Here is a 17365-nt window from a genome sequence, read left to right as displayed (position 1 = left end):
ATTTCCTCAGCTAGTGAAAATAAGGGAAATATGTAAATTTTAAAACCTTATTAATTAAGGGGGCTTATCATATTTTCATAACATTCTCTAAAAAACTAAAACCTGTTCGAGAAAATGTTTAGAAACGCAAGGATGCATTATCTTAGATTTGAGGTTCTGCTGGTACCGGTGTTAGAGATGTCTTTTAAGACTCGTTGAAGTTTGGTTGAGTATCCTTCTTTCTCAATACCCCTTCAAGATAGTTATGCCATTAGCATTGATGAGATCCATCGTGGAACTATAATCAACTTGATCCATGAAGACGCCGTTACCTCACTATGACTAGAATTAATGTAAAAACTGAGCGAGTTCGGTTAAAAAATGGTTTTAAAACCAACGTTTTGACGTTGTCCTATCGTTTAAAAGATCAAAGAAAAATCGATTAAAAATATTTCTTTAACTGAATAATAACTGAAATTTATCGGGATCATGACTTGCTAAGGTCTGACTAAAGCGATATTGCTAACGTAAAATGATTCTATCCACCTGTCACTGATCTGGATTTGTTTTATCATGTACAAAATACATCATATCAACTGCAAACAACTGACTTATCAGCTACACTAAAACTAACTCAAAGATCTTTATTCGAAATCTGAAGCATCATGGCGTATTTCGTCAAAAAAATAAATGTTAAGGATCAAAATGTACAAAAAATCAATCAGTTCAATATTGGGTCGAAGAACTGGGGTAGAGGAGTAGGGGTGGATATAACTTAGGCTCAATAATGAGATATTATAAACTGTCATTTGAGTCATGAACGGTCTTTCATGGCAGCTGCACCTAAGCTTTAGATTATGTTGTCTTTTTCAATTTGAAGCTCAACAAGCATAGATATATTTAAGAAATTACACAGGATCTTTTTATTTAAGAGAGCTTTTTCAATAGCTTTTGGTTCGTAATCTAGTAATTGATTTATTAAAAATATTTATCTTGAAATTTTATTGCTTATTTCTCGTTGATTGATATATTTATTATTTTTATTGAGATCCTGCTACATATTATTTTGATCACATTTTTACACGGTATATTATTTTTTTTATATTAGTCGATAATATCAGTATTTATTTGTCATTAGTATTGGTTACTTTTAGTCTTATTTTTGCAAAGTGCAGATGAAAATACTGCAATTGATATCTGCGCTATATAAGTTAATAAATTTCATCATCATTATTATTATTATCATTATTATTGTTGTTATCAACACATGAAAATATTTACTCAGTTCATAGCCTCTTATAACTGATATTAATTGTCCTAAAACCAAAACCCTAGTTATCACAACGACCTATCAGAAGAATGGAAAAAAACCTTTAGGAGCCAATGAGAATACAAAGTTAAACCGACCAAACGGCCTGAAGCGCGGGAAAACGCGAGCGACCAGGTCGGGATTGGTTTTTGTTTTACATCTGATTAGTAAAGAGAGTGAAGTAAAGTTTGTGGACCATCACAGAGAAAAGTAAAGCAAAACTAAAGCAATTCTAGATCACTTTTGACACTCCATTGAAACTTCTCTAATGCAGAGGAAAGTTCATCTCTTTAAACAGAGGAGTGGTATTTACATGGTTCAAATTTTCAACCTGTTTACTCTTATATAATACCACTGAAGAACAACATTCAAACGTTATGTAAAGCCTGAAAGGTCTTCTTTCACACTGCTGTGCACACCACACGGCTAGATTACGAACGTTTTACACTCAAAGGAAGACACTTCCACTCATAAGTTGTGTCCAGAGTATGCTGTCAATTCAATGTTTCCTTCTTCCTTATTGGTGATATCCAAAGTTGGCCTAATCCTGGTTAATTCTTGTCCAGTTTTGACCCTCCTTTCCTGCAGTGAGAATCGAGGAACTCGACATCTTGAACAGGCCGATCTCAAGCCTTGACGGAAACTTTCAATAAATATGAAATACAGCAAAGGGTTAAAGGCGCTGTTGTTACAAATGAGCCAGAAACTTGTAGCAAATAAAAGGGGGTATCGCGTTAAAACTTCTCCAAAGGTCGAACCAGCATTTCCAAATTCGAGGATTAAGAAAAAAGCAAAGGCTGGTGCCCATGAAACAAAAAAGACAACTACAACTGATATCATTAAAATAGTGACCTTTCGTGCTGTACGAATAACAAGTTCCTTTTGATTGCTGGGCATCTCACCAGGAATGTCTCTTCTCCAAAGACGATAAGAGGTCACTGAATAAAGCGTAATCAATGCAATAAATGAGCCCATTAAAGTAACTATTATAATATACAAGTCAAGAGAGCCTCGATCCTTAATTTCTTCACACCTCGGCCACACATCACCATCATAATATAATAATTGTGTGCTCAACAGACTTTCTATGGTTAATGAAAATGAAATCAGCCAAATAACAGGAATTGAAATCTTTACCAGCCTTTTTGATGATAGTGGACGGGTGACGGCAAGGCATCGATCAATGGCGATATCAACAAGGTTTAGAAGTGAGCAGTAAAGAGTAACAGAGTTTCCGTATTCCAACATTTTACAAGTGAAGCTTCTCATAAGACCGCTAAACCATTTGCCTCCAAGAAAAACTATTTTGATGAAATTTGGTGTCAAGAGTACAGTGGTCAAGATATCACAAACAGCCAAGTTCAGTATAAGACAATTGGTTGATGTTTTTATGGATTGTTGTTTGACTATGATGCAAATTACAAGAGAGTTGCCTATCACAGACATCACAAAGCTAAATAATATGGCCGTGGCGAGAATTATTGTCGTTGGTAAACTGAATTGGAGATCGATGATGCTTTGTTGATCTGCTGAGAAATGAGGAAAATTCATGCATTATGAATGAATCTACAAGAGAAAAGCAAGCTTATTCTCAGCATCAAGGGGAGTGGCTCATTGACATAGCCTACATAAGAGTCTATTATCTCTGGGCCTTTTTATTTAGAGTACAAAGTCAGTAATGCAAAGTAAATTTAACATTCAATCCTTATTTAAAAAAATGTTTTTTAAAACTGATAATTTCTTCTGACGTTTACTGAACCAAAGTTTTTTTGGAAAATTAAAGTTTTTTTTTAACCATTCTTGGGGTAAAATGCGATTAACGGGACTCACTGGAAATTACAATTTCCACCTTCTGTTATGTTAACTGAACAAACAAAACACTGGCAGCTTCTCGCTTACTACTGCAGAAAACGCTCTAACGACTGGGAGTGAAAAAATACTTGAGCGCTTGCCTCTTCGGGATAATATGCGTGTTCCAAATGTGTAGTCTCCAGAATTCTTTTTACTAAAAAGCTGAAGTGAAACACTGGTGAGATGTTTGGGAAACTTAAAGCTCAAGTCATGTAAACTATAAGCTTCGCAGGTCTTTTACGGCTCAAATGAATGAATCAATCAGAGAACGATAGACGCATTTTCACGTTGCAAGTTTGGCAGGGATTGTTGCTAATGAAAACTGAACTCGTACTAAATAATCGTTTTGAACGGTAACGTTCCTTCCCCAAAATGTTTACCCTTAAAAACAAAGTCATATTAAAGGTTTCACGGTGGATTCGAATGCAAGTTAGTCTTCCTGGCTGTATTCCTTTATCTGTCTACCGCAAGTGAACAAGGGAAATAAACGTTTTCATAACTTTTACCTTTCCGTAGATTTGTATCGTTAAGGCTTGATGAGTTTCCTCTGCAAAGGACACCCACACACAGCACACGAGAATTGGACAAACAACACGAGAAAACATTTTATGTGTCAGCATAATGCTTCAGTTTAGCGGGAGGATGAGAACTCAAATGAACACAGCAATGCCGTTTGGTATATTTATGATTTGTCCTCCTGATTAAGCGAACAGTGGTTTGCTTTTGACGGTATATTATTTATTTACATTTGTAGGGAAAAAAGATTTGAAGGACAAAGAGAAATAGATTTTATCGCTTTTTTATTGCAGTCTTGAATATTTATGCTTTTACAGAAAATTAAGATTTTCTCTTTTATTTCATTTCGGATTTACAAAATAAGAAAATCTCTGTAGATACTCTGGCAATAAATTAAATCAAATACTCAGCACTGATCCGTTTTTAAAAAGTTTAAAAAGTTCCCTTGTAGACCTCCAACACTCAATTTCCTCAGCTAGTGAAAAATAAGGGAAATATGTATATTTTCAAACCTTATTAATAAAGGGGGCTTATCATATTTCATAAAGCTCTCCAAAGAACTGAAACCTGTTCGAAAAAAGGATGCATTATCTTAGATTTGAGGTTCTGCTGGTACCGGCGTTAGAGATGTCTTTTAAGACTCGTTGAAGTTTGGAGTTTGGTCGATTATCCTTCTTTCTCAATACCCCTTCAAGATAGTTATGCCATTAGCATTGATGAGATCCATCGTGGAACTACGGATCAACTTGATCAACGAAGACGCCCTTACTTCACTATGACTAGAATTAATGTACAAACTGAGCGAGTTCGGTTAAAAAATGGTTTTAAAACCAACGTTTTGACGTTGTCCTATCGTTTAAATGATCAAAGAAAAATCGATTAAAAATATTTCTTTATATTGGGATCATGACTTGCTAAGGTCTGACTAAAGCGATATTGCTAACGTAAAATGATTCTATCCACCTGTCACTGATCTGGATTTGTTTTATCATGTACAAAATACATCATATCAACTGCAAACAACTGACTTATCAGCTACACTAAAACTAACTCAAAGATCTTTATTCGAAACCTGAAACATCATGGCGTATTTCGTCGAAAAAATAAATGTTAAGGATCAAAATGTACAAAAAATCAATCAGTTCAATATTGGGTCGAAGAGCAGGGGTAGAGGAGTATGTAGAGGAGTATGGATATAACTTAGGCTCAATAATGAGATATTATAAACTGTCATTTGACTCATGAACGTTCTTTCACAGCAACTACACCTAAGCTTTAGCTTATGTTGTCTCCTTCAATTAGAAGCTCAACAAGCAGAGACATATTTAAGAAATTACACAAGATCTTTTTATTTATGAGAGCTTTTTCAATAGCTTTGGGTTCGTAATCTAGTAATTGATTTATCATGAATAGTTTTCTCTCGAAATTTTATTGGCTTATTTCTCATTGATTGATATATTTATCATTTTTATTGAGAACCTGCTACATATTATTTTGATCACATTTTACATGGTATATTGTTTTGTTTATATCAGTCAATGATATCAGTATTTATTTATTATTAGTATTGGTTACTTTTTGTTTTATTTTTACAAAATGCAGATGAAAATACTGCAATTGATATCTGCGCTATATAAGTTAATGAATTTTATTATCATTATTATTATTATGATCACAAGGAAATATCTACTCAGTTCATAGCTTCTTTTAGTTATTATTGATTGTCGCAAAACCAAAACCCTTGTTATCACAACGACCCATCAGAAGAATGGAAAAAAAAAACCTTTAAGAGCCAATGAGAACACAAAGTTAAACCGACTAAACAGCCTGAAGCGCGGGAAAACGCGAGCATCCCAGTCGGGATTAGTTTTTGTCTTACATCTGACTGGTTGAGAAAGTGGCGCAAGGTTTGTGGACCAATCACAGAGCAAAGTAAAGCAAAACTAAAGCAATTCTAGATTACTTTTGACACTCCATTGAAACTTCTCTAATGCAAAGAAAAGTTCCTTTCTTTAAACAGAGAAGGAGTGGTATTTACATGGTTCAAATTTTCAACCTGTTTACTCTTATATGATACCACTGAAGAACAACATTCAAACGTTATGTAAAGCCTGAAAGGTCTTCTTTCATACTGCTGTGCACACCACACGGCTAGATTACGAAAGTTTTATACTTAAAGGAAGACACTTCCACTCATAAGTTGTGTCCAGAGTATGCTGTCAATTCAATGTTTCCTTCTTCCTTATTGATGATATCCAGAGTTGGCCTAATCCTCGTTAATTCTTGTCCAGGTTTGAACCTACTTTCCTGCAGTGAGAATCGAGGAACACGACATCTTGAACAGGCCGATCTCAAGCCTTGACGGAAACTTTCAATAAATATGAAATACAGCAAAGGGTTAAAGGCGCTGTTGTTACAAATGAGCCAGAAACTTGTAGCAAATAAAAATGGGTATTGCATTAAAACTTCTCCAAAGGTTGGACCAGCGTTTCCAAATTCGAGGGTTAAGAGAAAAGCAAAGGCTGGTGCCCAGGAAACAAAAAAAACAACTACAATTGAAATCATTAAAATAGTGACCTTTCGTGCCGTACGAATAACAAGATCCTTTCGATTGCTGGGCATCTCACCAGGAATGTCTCTTCTCCAAAGACGATAAGAAATCACTGAATAAAGTGTAATAATTGCGATAAATGAGCTCGTTAAAGTAGCCACCATAATGTAGAAGTCAAGTCGCTCCCCTATTTCTTCACATCTCGGCCACACATCACCGTCAAAGTATATTAATTGTGTGTTCGACAGACTTCTTATTGGTAATGAAAATGAAATCAACCACATGACTGGAGTTGAAATCTTTACCATCCATTTTGATGAAAGTTTGTAAGATAGTGGTCGAGTTACGGCAAGACATCGATCAATGGCGATGGCAACAAGGTTTAAAAGAGAGCAGTAAAGTGTAACAGAGTTTCCGTATTCCACAAATTTACAAGTGAAGCTTCCCATAACACCACCAAACCATTTGCCTCTAAGAAAAAATATTTGGATGAAAATTGGTGTCAGGAGAACAGTGGTCAAGATATCACAAACAGCCAAGTTCAGTATAAGACAATTGGTTGATGTTTTTATGGATTGTTGTTTGACTATGATGCAAATCACAAGAGAGTTGCCTATCACAGACATCACGAAGCTAAATAATATGGCTGTGGCGAAAATTATTGTCGTTGGTAAACTGAATTGGAGATCGATGGTGCTTGGTAGATCTGCTGAGAAATGATGAAAATTCATGCATTATGAATGAATCTACAAGGGAAAAGCAAGCTCACATTCAGCATCAAGGGGAGTGGCTCATTGATATACCCGACACAGGAGGCTATTATCTCTGGGCCTTTTTATTTAAAGTGTAAAGTCAGTAATGTAGAGTGAAATTAACACCCAATCCTCATTTTAAAAAAATGTGTTTTCAAAAATTATCTCTTATAACGTTTACTTGACAAATTTTTTTTAAGGAAAATTAAAGTTATTTTAATCTTTCTTGAGGTAAAATCTAATTAACGGGACTCATAGGAAATTAAATTTTCCACCTTCTGTTATGTAAATTGAACAAACAAATCACTGGCAGCTTATCACTTATTACTTCTCAAAATAATTTAACTACTGGTAGAGAAAAAACACTTGTGCGCTTGCTTCCTTCGGGATAATGAGCGTGTTCCTTATGTGTAGTCTCCAGAATTATTTTTAATGAAAGGCTGAAGTGAAACACTGGTGAGATGTCTGGGAAACTTAAAGCTCAAGTCATGTAAACTATGAGCTTCGTAGGTCTTTCACGGTTTAATGGATGAATCATTAAGAGAACGATAAAAGTATTTTCGCGCTGCAGGGCCGGCAGGGATTGTTTCAAATGAAAAATAAACTCATGCAAAATAATCATTCTGAACGGCAGTGTTCCTCCCAAAAATAATCACTCTTAAAAACGGAACCACATTACATGTTTCTACGGAATGGGATACAAGTCAGTCTTCCTCGCTGTATTCCTAAGTCTGTCTACCGCAAGTGAACAAAGGAGATAAAGGTTTTGATAACTTACATTTCCGTAGATTTGTATCGTTAAGGCTGGATGAGTTTTCCTCTGCAGAGGACACCCACACATAGAACATGATAATTGGGCAAACAACACGAAACCACATTTTATGTGTTAGCATGGTGCTTCGGCTTACCGGGTGAACGAGGACTCAAATTAACACAGCATTGCCGTTTTGTATTTGATTTGTCCTACTGATTAACCGAACAGCGGTTTGCTTTTGACTGTATGTTGTTTATTTACATTTCAAGGAATAATGAGACTTGAACGACAAGGGGAAATAAAAATTGTCACTTTCTCTTGTTTTTTAATTTCGGATTTGCAAAGTAAGAAAACTCTTCAGATGCTCTCTCAATAAATAAAATCAAATACTCATAACTGATCCGTTTCTAAAAAGCTTTAAAAAATTATACTGTAGACCTCGTTATCTCAACACTCGATTGCCTCAGCGAGTGAAAAATGAGGGAAATAAACCTTATTTATTAAGAGGACTCATCAAATTTTTGTAAAGTTCTCTGCAGAACTTAAACCTGTTCGAGAAAATGTGTTAATACGCGAAGAAGCATTATATTAGGTCTGAGGTTCTGCTGGTATCGGCGTTGAAGAAGTCTTTTAAGACTCATTGAATTTTGAAGTTTGGCTGATCCTCCTTCTTTCTCGAAATCCCCTCAAGATAGTCATGCCATTAGAATTGATGAGATCCATCGCGTAACTACAATCAATTTGATCAACGAAGACCCCCCGTTACCTCACTATGACTAGAATTAATGTACAAACGGAGCGAGTTCGGTCAAAAAATGCTTTAAAAAAACGACTTTTTGACGTTGTGCTATCGTTTAAAAGATCGAGGAAAACAAATCGATCAACACTCCTCTTTAACTGAATATCTGAAATTTATTAAGATCATGACTTGCTAAGGTCTGACTGCAAAGATATTGGCAAAGTAAAATTATTCCATCCTCTTGTCACTGATCTTGTGTTGTTTTATCGTTTGCAAAAGACATCATTTCAACTGCAAACAACTGATTTTAGCTACACTAAAACTAACTCACAGATCATTTCTCAAAATCTGAAGCATCATGGTCAGTACCATAGTGGTGTGGATATAACTAACACTCAATAATGAGATATCATAAAGTATCATTTGAGTCATGAACGTTTTTCGTAGCAGCTGCACCTAAGCTTTGCATTGTGTTGTCTCCTTCGATCAGAAGCTCAACAAACATAGATATATTTAAGAAATTGCAAAAGGCCTTTTTATTTAAGAAAGCTTTTTCAATAATTTAGGGTTCATAAATTGATATATCACAAATAATTTTATCTTGAAATGTTATTTCATTGGCTTATTCCTCGTAGATTGATATATTAATCACTTTGTAAGGTATATTATTTTGTTTATATTAGTTAATAGTATCTGTATTTATCTGTTATAAGTATTGGTTACTTTTAGTTTTATTTTTGTAAAGTGGAGATGAAAATATCCCAATTGATATCTGCGCTATATAACTTTAAATAAATTTTTGTTAGTATTATTATTTTTATAACTATTACAAGAAAATGTCTATTTAGTTTAAAACTTCTTGTAATTGTTATTGATTCGCTTAAAACCAAAACCTAAGTTATCTAAAAAACCAATCAGAAGAAAGTAAAAAACTTTTAAGATGAGAACTCAACGTTAAACCAACCAAACAGCCTGAAGCGCTGGAAAACGCGAGCGACCAAGTCGGGATTGGTTTTTGTTTTATATCTGATTGGTTGAGAAAGTGGCGCAAGGTTTGTAGACCAATCACAGAGCAAAGTAAAGCAAAACCAAAGCAATTCTGAAATACTTATGACATTCCGATTTTTTCAGAAGAAAGTTCATCTCTTTAAACAGAGAAGGAGTGGAATATACATGGCTCACTTTTTCCACCTACTTACGCTTACATAATACTGCCGAAGGAAAACATTCAAACGTTATCCTAAGTCTGAGAGGTCTTCTTTCATACTCTTGTGCATGGTCACACAGATAAATTACGAACGTTTTATACTTAAAGGAAGACACTCCCACTCATAGGTTGTGCCCAGAGTATGCTTTCAATTCAATGTTTCCTTCTTCCTTATTGATGATATCCAGAGTTGGCCTATTCCTCGTTAATTCCTGTCCAGTTTTGACCCTCCTTTCCTGAGGTGAGAATCGAGGAACTCGACATTTTAAACAGGCCGATCTCAAGCCTTGACGGAAACTTTCAATAAATATGAAATACAGCAAAGGGTTAAAGGCGCTGTTGTTACAAATAAGCCAGTAACTTATAGCAAATAAGAAGGGATGTTGCACTAAAACTGCTCCAAAGGTCGGACCAGCGTTTCCATATTCGACGATTATGAGAAAAGCAAAGGCTGGTGCCCATGAAACAAAAAAGACAACAACAATTGATATCATTAAAACGGTGACCTTTCGTGCTGTACGAATGACAAGTTCCTTTTGATTGCTGGGCATCTCACCAGGAATGTTTCTTCTCCAAAGACGATAAGAAATCACTGAATAAAGTGTAATCAATGCGATAAACGAGCCGACTAAAGTAGCTTTCGCCAAGTACAAGTCGAGAGAGCCTCGACCGCTTTTCTCTTCACATCTCGGCCACACGTCACCGTCATAGTATAATAATTCTGTGTCTGACAGACTCACTACTGGTAACGAAAGTGAAATCAACCAAATTACAGGAATTGAAATCTTTACCAGCCATTTGATGAAAGTTTGTAAGATAGTGGTCGAGTGACGGCAAGACATCGATCAATGGCGATTGCAACTAGGTTTAAAAGAGAGCAGTAAATTGGAAAAGAGTTCCCGTATTCCACTATTTTGCAAGTGACCCTTCCAATATCACCGCCAAACCATCTGCCGCCGAGAAAAATTCTTCTGGTGAAAGTTGGTGTCAGGAGTAAAGTGGTCAAAATATCACAAACAGCCAAGTTCATTATGAGACAATTGGTTGATGTTTTCATATATTGTTGTTTGGCTATGATGCAAATCACTAGAGAATTGCCTATCACAGACATCACGAAGCTAAATAATATGGCTGTGGCGAAAATTATTGTCATTGGTAGACTAAATCGGAAATTGATGGTGCTTTGTGGATCTGTTGAGAGATAAGGGAAATCTAAGAAGTTTTTAATTAGTTGGCGAGAGAAAAGTAAGCTCATTTTTAGCATCCACGGGAGAGGCTCATCGATATACCTGACAAAAGAGTCCATTTCCTCTGGTCCTATCATGAGATCATGTACCGTTATAAATTTAACACCCAATCCTCGTGTAAAAAATTTGTTTTTCCAAAAATAATTTCTTATGGCGTCTACTTACCCCCAATTTTTCAGGAAAAATAAATTTTTTAACTTCCCTGAGGTAAAATGTAATTAATGTGACTCACAGGAAATTGCATTCTCCCCCTCCTGTTATGTAAATTGAGCAAACAAAACATTGACAGTTTATCACTTATTACTGCTCACTTTCACGAAAGGGCGTGAAAAATAATTGAGCACTTTCCCTTTTCGAGATAATAAGGGTGTTCCTTAGGTGTAGTCTTCAGAATTATTTTTACTAGAAAGTTTAGTAAAACGCTGATGAGATGTTCGGGAAACTTAACGCTCAAGTTATGTAAACTATGAGCTTCGTATGTCTTTTACGGCTTAAATGAATAAATCATTTTCATGTTGCAGGGCCGGCAGGGATTGTTTCCCATGAAAACTCATGAAAAATAATCATTCTGAACGGTAACGTTCTTTCCCAAAATGTCCAATCTTAAAAACGAAGCCATATTACATGTTTCTATGGAATCAGATGGTAGTCAGTCATCCTTGCTTTCGTTCTATCTCTCTGTTCCTATATCTGTGTACCCCAAGAGAACAAGGGAAGTAAACGTTTCGATAACTTACTTTTCCCTAGATTTGTATCGTTGAGGCTTGATGAATTATCCTCTGCAAAAGAGACCAACACACAGCAAACGAGAACTGGGCAAATAACATGAGACCAGAGCCTATGTATGAGCATATTGCTTCAGTTTACTGGGAGGATGAGAACTCAAATGAACACAGCGGGGCCGTTTTGTGTATGACTTGTCCTTCTGATTTGCCGATCAGTGGTTTCCTTTTGACCCTATATTGTTATTTACATTTCAAGGAAAATAAAGACTTGGAGGACAAAGAGAAATGGATTTTATCGTTTTTTATTTCTCGCAATCTTGAATCTTTTGCTATTCAATATTTAATATAAAGCATTGAATTGCTTTCGCAAAACATGATCTTTTTCTATTTCATTTCATTCCGGATTTACAGAGCATGAAAGTCTTTGTAGATACTCAATTCAAAACAAATAGGTCATAGCTAGATTTAAATTTTTGATTCTGATCCATCTGTAAAAAGCTACCAAGGTTCTCCCGTAAACCCCATAACAGTATTCTAAACTGGTGACTGACGGAAATGTCTAAATTTTTAAGGGTGCCTGCCAAAGTTTTCGACTGATTTTCGAAAACTCAGTGAAGCATCATGGCCGATTCCATGGTGGTTGCATAGCTTAAAGAGCTGTTTGATTTAAAAATAGATATCGGCAGCAAAATGTACAGAAAAGCAATTAATCAGTTCATTAATGGGTCGAAAGTTGAACTTCCGTAAACTTCTCATATTTTAGACATGTAGTTGTCAGAGGTCTTTTCAACTGCATATGCTATTTTTAATTCACAGTAACAAACCGAAAAATTATTTCACAGAAAAATTAAAATATCTAATCATCCATTTTTAGTTTTTAGTTAGGATTAGTCTCTGAAATCAATCAGGGAACGAAATAATCATTAACTAAATGGTATTTTTCAAAACTTGTACCAAGCCTCCAACGCTGAGAGTGCCTGAGCAGAAATCTTGAGGAATTATTTCGCGTCCTTAACAATGAATGTGTCATATGAGCTTCATTGTCTCCCTTGTTGTAGTTGTTCAATCTGTGTTTTGTACAGCAAGCCCTGAAGTACGATAAAAACAACTTTCTCGAGCGCCTAACCTCGAGAGAACCAGGATTGGAACAAAATTGATTTGTTTGCGGCAAAATCAGATGGCTTAAAGTCACAGCAATTTCCACCAACGTTCTTGGTTTTAGGAATACATTACATACTCTAAAATACACTGCATTATATTACAAACTTACGAAGCTCTTTATTGCCGGATCAGGTCTTCTTGACACACACACACACAGACACAATAGCTCTCATTTATTAAACCTCTATGTGCTACTTACCCTATTTTCATCGTTGTAAAATGTAAATGATTACAATTCCTTTCTACTGATGGTCTTGTTTCATTCGTCATGATAAGCAATCCCTGAATTTTAAATAGCATTCTCAGTATTTACTGCTGCATTTTCACCCTGAATTTTTCTGCTCGATGACTCACTCAAGTCTTGTCTCGAACTGAATTCAGTCACTTATTATAAAAAGAACAATCTTTTGATCTTACTTGTTACAGTCTAACACATATGCCTTCGTGGACTAGTTCGTCATTTTATTTAGACAGACAAAATCAAAATACTCAACCAGATATAGACGGTTGACATGATTTTACGAGGGACGATAAATGTTTTTCATGTTAGATGAAGTAAAATGGAGCGGACTGCGCACATAAGAAATTGATGCACAATTTCAACTTTATGTTCTACTATTGAAGAGGTGTAACTTGTGTAATGTGGGTATTACAGAATGTCCTCAATTCAACAGCCCTTTCCTCCGGATTCAGAACGTTCACAGCTTGCCTGTTTCTAATTCGTTCTCCTGTTTCGTATCGAAACCTACGTAGTCTTAACCGAGGAGGTCGACAATTTGAACATAATAATTTTAGACCTTGACGGAAGCTTTCGATAAATAGGAAATACAAACACGAGTTACAAGCACTGTTGTTTACGACTAACCAGAAACTTATAGCAGTTAAAAATGGATATTCTCTCATAATTGACTCATAAGCGAAATTAATCTCAATTACTTCTGCGAGCATAGACATAAAAATTGGTGCCCATGAAAGAGAAAACACGGCTACAATGAAAATCATTAATATGGTGACCTTCCGTGCTGTACGAGTAGCAAGTGCTTGCTGATTACTGGAAACTTCGCCAGGAATGCTTCTTCTCCAAAGACGATAACAAATTACAGAATAGAGGACAATCAACGCGATCAACGAGATGACCAAAAATACTAAGGACGAAAACAGTGCAAAACGGCTTCTTCCACTTGATGATTCAGCGTTCCCATCCTGTATTGTCAACACACCCTCTAGTGATAGCAAACATGAACTCAACCATACGAGAGGAATTCCTACTTTCACCAGCCATTTTGATGAGACTTTGTATGTCAGTGGTCGGATGACGGCTAGAAATCGATCGATGGCGATGGTAACCATGTTGAAAATTGAGGAATAAAGTAGTATAGAAACTCCGAAAGCCAACATTCGACGAGAAATGTCAGAAACATTTCCCAGGTAAGAGCCATTCGCTTCATCTCCGATGCAAAGGTACAAAATTAATAAGGGAGCCTGAATCATAGTTATTAAAACATCACTTATAGCTAAGCTCACTATTAGACAGTTGGTTGATGTTCTCTTGGTTTGGTTCTTGAATACGATGTAGATCACTAATGAGTTTCCAATCACAGACACCAGGATGGTAACAGACGAGGCCAAAGTGAAAATCACTTTAATCGTGAGGCTCAATTGAGGACCTGTTGATGAGAACGAAGTTTTTTCTGTTGAATTAACACCATTTATTAGCTGAAAAGGTACATGTGACGCCAGATGAAAAATTTCCAAGAAAAAGTGATCATCTTTTATTGCTAAGACGATAAATTTAATTTTTTTTAAGGTTTCCCATCATTAACAGAATTTTCAACTGTCTTTGATTGATTCCATTAAATAAAAATGTTATGGCTAGAAATGGCAATCAGTTGCTTGTCATTTTTTTACCTTTTAAATAAAGTTATATTTTTATTTTGTATATTGCAGAAAAATTGTGCTGGAGTGTCGTGTGATCCTCACGATTTTCAAGTTTGAGCTTTGTTGATTCTAGGCATTTTGATATTCTTACGAAACATCAGTGAAAACTTCTTCGAACTCAATTGCTGGTTAACCTAACGAAACCCACACGATATTTAGAGATAAAGAAAATTGAGATGTTACCTACAGAGTCCAAATAAGTCTTGGAGATCAATAAATCCCCAAGTAATACAAAGGAGGAATAAGAAGCAAAGAAGACCGAATCGCTAGAAAATCAAAATTTCGATGCAAACACAATACTTACCTGTTTCAAAATCAGTTGTTGCACTTTCGTCTGCCATTGACTTCCACACTCTGCACGCTAAAATCAGGCAAAACAAAATTTGGGTTTTTGGTGAAGATAGTCTAACTTAAGAAAATAACTCTTATAAATAATTCTTGATATTTCGCGGTGAGGGAGTGTTTTCTCCAGACTGACAATAGAATCGTTTGGGTACATTATTGGAAAACAGAATGTGATTGGTGAGCTGAGGACATCGTAACCTTTCGAGGCGTTAGGTATGTCAATTATTGTTTATGGAAATAATGTTTATGAGGTTTAATTAAAATGGTTCCTTCTTCCTGCTGGGCAAATATTTGTCAAAAATTAATTTCGCCATGAAATCATAACTTTTTCTATCATTAAGAAAGATGGTGTTGATATGGATGAAACAATATATTGGTGTTCCTTAAAGTTTCTTTTAGCTCTGGTGTGACTCATTAGACACTCATTGCGGTTTCAGAATTGATTTCTGATAAGGCGAGATCTAGAAAGCAACGCCACACCGAACTTTGTCGACTCAAATGGCGCATTCATCTATTGCAATAAAAAATATGTTAAAGTAATCAGAGAGATGAATATTGAAAAAGCTTTAATCGAGAATATTCTAGGATCTTCTCAGACTCACTACATTTTTTAATAGTTTGCAACGATCATAATGTCATTCTGCTCGGTAGTTTTCGTCCAACAGAATCGAAAAATACAGCTCTTTATTAGTTTATTCTTCAACTCATTTTTGACTGATTTTCACTTACCGGTACTCTGTAAATTAGTCATCACTTTTTTCTTTTATTTCGACGTTTAGTTATAACAATTATACAGAATATACATAAGGTTGTTCCACCATGAAATATTTTCGCAAGGGTTAAAAAAAATCCATTAAGCATTACGCTAGAACTACTCAGCTCGTGGAATCTATAATTTTCCGTTCACACTTACGACAACCTTTGATAAACATTTATACAAATATTCCCGCAGGTTTTGGCCCGTGGTTTTGACAGCTGAAAAGCACTCAGGATCACAGTTCCCATGTAATAACAGATAATTATGTTTTGGCCGAACTATTTAAAAGACTCAAAAAAGCTCAATACCACGCCTAAATTAAGATCAAGCTAGAGTTGAGCTAAAAGTGGCAATACTTGTTAGGAAGAATATTTGATTAAAAGAGCGTGTTTTGATAAATACTACTAAGCGCACGGAATAAACTAAAAGACTCTAACAAAAATATCATGCCGCATTTTCATCAGCAGCATGAATATTTTAGAGGAATCGCACCTGCCTTGCCGGAGCGCTGGTTACTCTGGCGACGCTTAAAATTTCTCTCGGGTGGGGAGAGGAAATTGCCACTGCCTTTAGACAGACGACGAACAGCTCCTATTTCCCAAAGGAAGCCGTTGTTCGAGTCATTAGAAACAACTCGAACTAACTCCTAGATCATAATGGGCATCTACCGAAACATATGTTTTAATATTTGGAATTCCATAATGACCATGTGTTAAATGTTATGAAGGAGCTGGCCAAACGCACACAACATCTTGCAACATCCAAAAATATTGCAATAATTTGACCATTTCCAAACTTGATCCAACACCGACTAACGCAGCAATCAGGCAACAAGCTAAACTAAACTGCGCGAGATAAAAACGCAACAGTCAGGCACAAAGGTAAACTAAAATGCACGAGGAACCAGAGTTACAATCAGGCAACAAGGTGAACTAAAATGCGCGAGATAATAACGAAACAATCAGAAAAAAAGGAAAATTATAATGCACGAGACACTAACGCAACAATCAGACAGAAAGGAAAGCTAAAATGCAAGAGACACTAACGCAACAATCAGACAAAAGGGAAAGCTAAAATGCACGAGACACTAACGCAACAATCAGACAAAGAAGGAAAACTAAAATGTACAAGACACCAACGCGAGATAAAAACGCAACAGTCAGGCACAAAGGTAAACTAAAATGCACACGGAACCAGAGTTACAATCAGGCAACAAGGCGAACTAAAATGCGCGAGATAATAACGAAACAATCAGACAGAAAGGAAAACTAAAATGCTCGGGACACTAACGCAACAATCAGACAAAAAGGAAAACCTAAGTGGAAGAGACATTAACGCAACAATCAGACAAAAAGGAAAGCTAAAATGCACGAGACACTAACGCAACAATCAGACAAAAAAGGAAAACTAAAATGTACGAGACACCAACGCAACAATCAGACAAAAAGGAAAACCAAAATGCGAGAGACACTATCGCAACAATCAGACAGAAAGGAAAACTAAAATTCACGGGATACTAACGCAACAATCAGAC

General features: G+C 35.8%; 2 protein-coding genes and 2 pseudogenes across 2 annotated transcripts; all 4 read right to left on the bottom strand.

The window, feature by feature from the left end:
- Positions 1 to 1756: 1756 nt before the first annotated feature.
- LOC131769134 (neuropeptide SIFamide receptor-like) lies at positions 1757 to 3759 on the bottom strand (annotated as a pseudogene).
- Positions 3760 to 5848: 2089 nt separating this feature from the next.
- On the bottom strand, positions 5849 to 7851 carry LOC131769133 (neuropeptide SIFamide receptor-like). Its single transcript, XM_059084878.2, has 2 exons — positions 7737 to 7851; positions 5849 to 6912 (listed from the first exon to the last, which is right to left on the bottom strand). The coding sequence occupies exons 1-2, from the start codon at positions 7849 to 7851 to the stop codon at positions 5849 to 5851; spliced, it is 1179 nt and encodes a 392-aa protein (XP_058940861.2).
- A 1596-nt stretch (positions 7852 to 9447) lies between these two features.
- On the bottom strand, positions 9448 to 11757 carry LOC131769145 (RYamide receptor-like; annotated as a pseudogene).
- Positions 11758 to 13276: 1519 nt separating this feature from the next.
- On the bottom strand, positions 13277 to 15146 carry LOC131769136 (substance-K receptor-like). The gene is made up of 2 exons (XM_059084879.2): positions 15034 to 15146; positions 13277 to 14458 (listed from the first exon to the last, which is right to left on the bottom strand). Exons 1-2 carry the CDS (start codon positions 15068 to 15070, stop codon positions 13407 to 13409), a joined length of 1089 nt encoding a protein of 362 aa, XP_058940862.2. The 5' UTR covers positions 15071 to 15146; the 3' UTR covers positions 13277 to 13406.
- Between the last annotated feature and the right edge of the window lie 2219 nt (positions 15147 to 17365).

This window comes from Pocillopora verrucosa, chromosome 8, assembly GCF_036669915.1.
Source record: "Pocillopora verrucosa isolate sample1 chromosome 8, ASM3666991v2, whole genome shotgun sequence".
Classification (NCBI taxonomy): Eukaryota; Metazoa; Cnidaria; class Anthozoa; order Scleractinia; family Pocilloporidae; genus Pocillopora; species Pocillopora verrucosa.
Note: the sequence above shows the minus strand (reverse complement) of the source record. Positions and strands in the feature narration are given on the sequence as shown.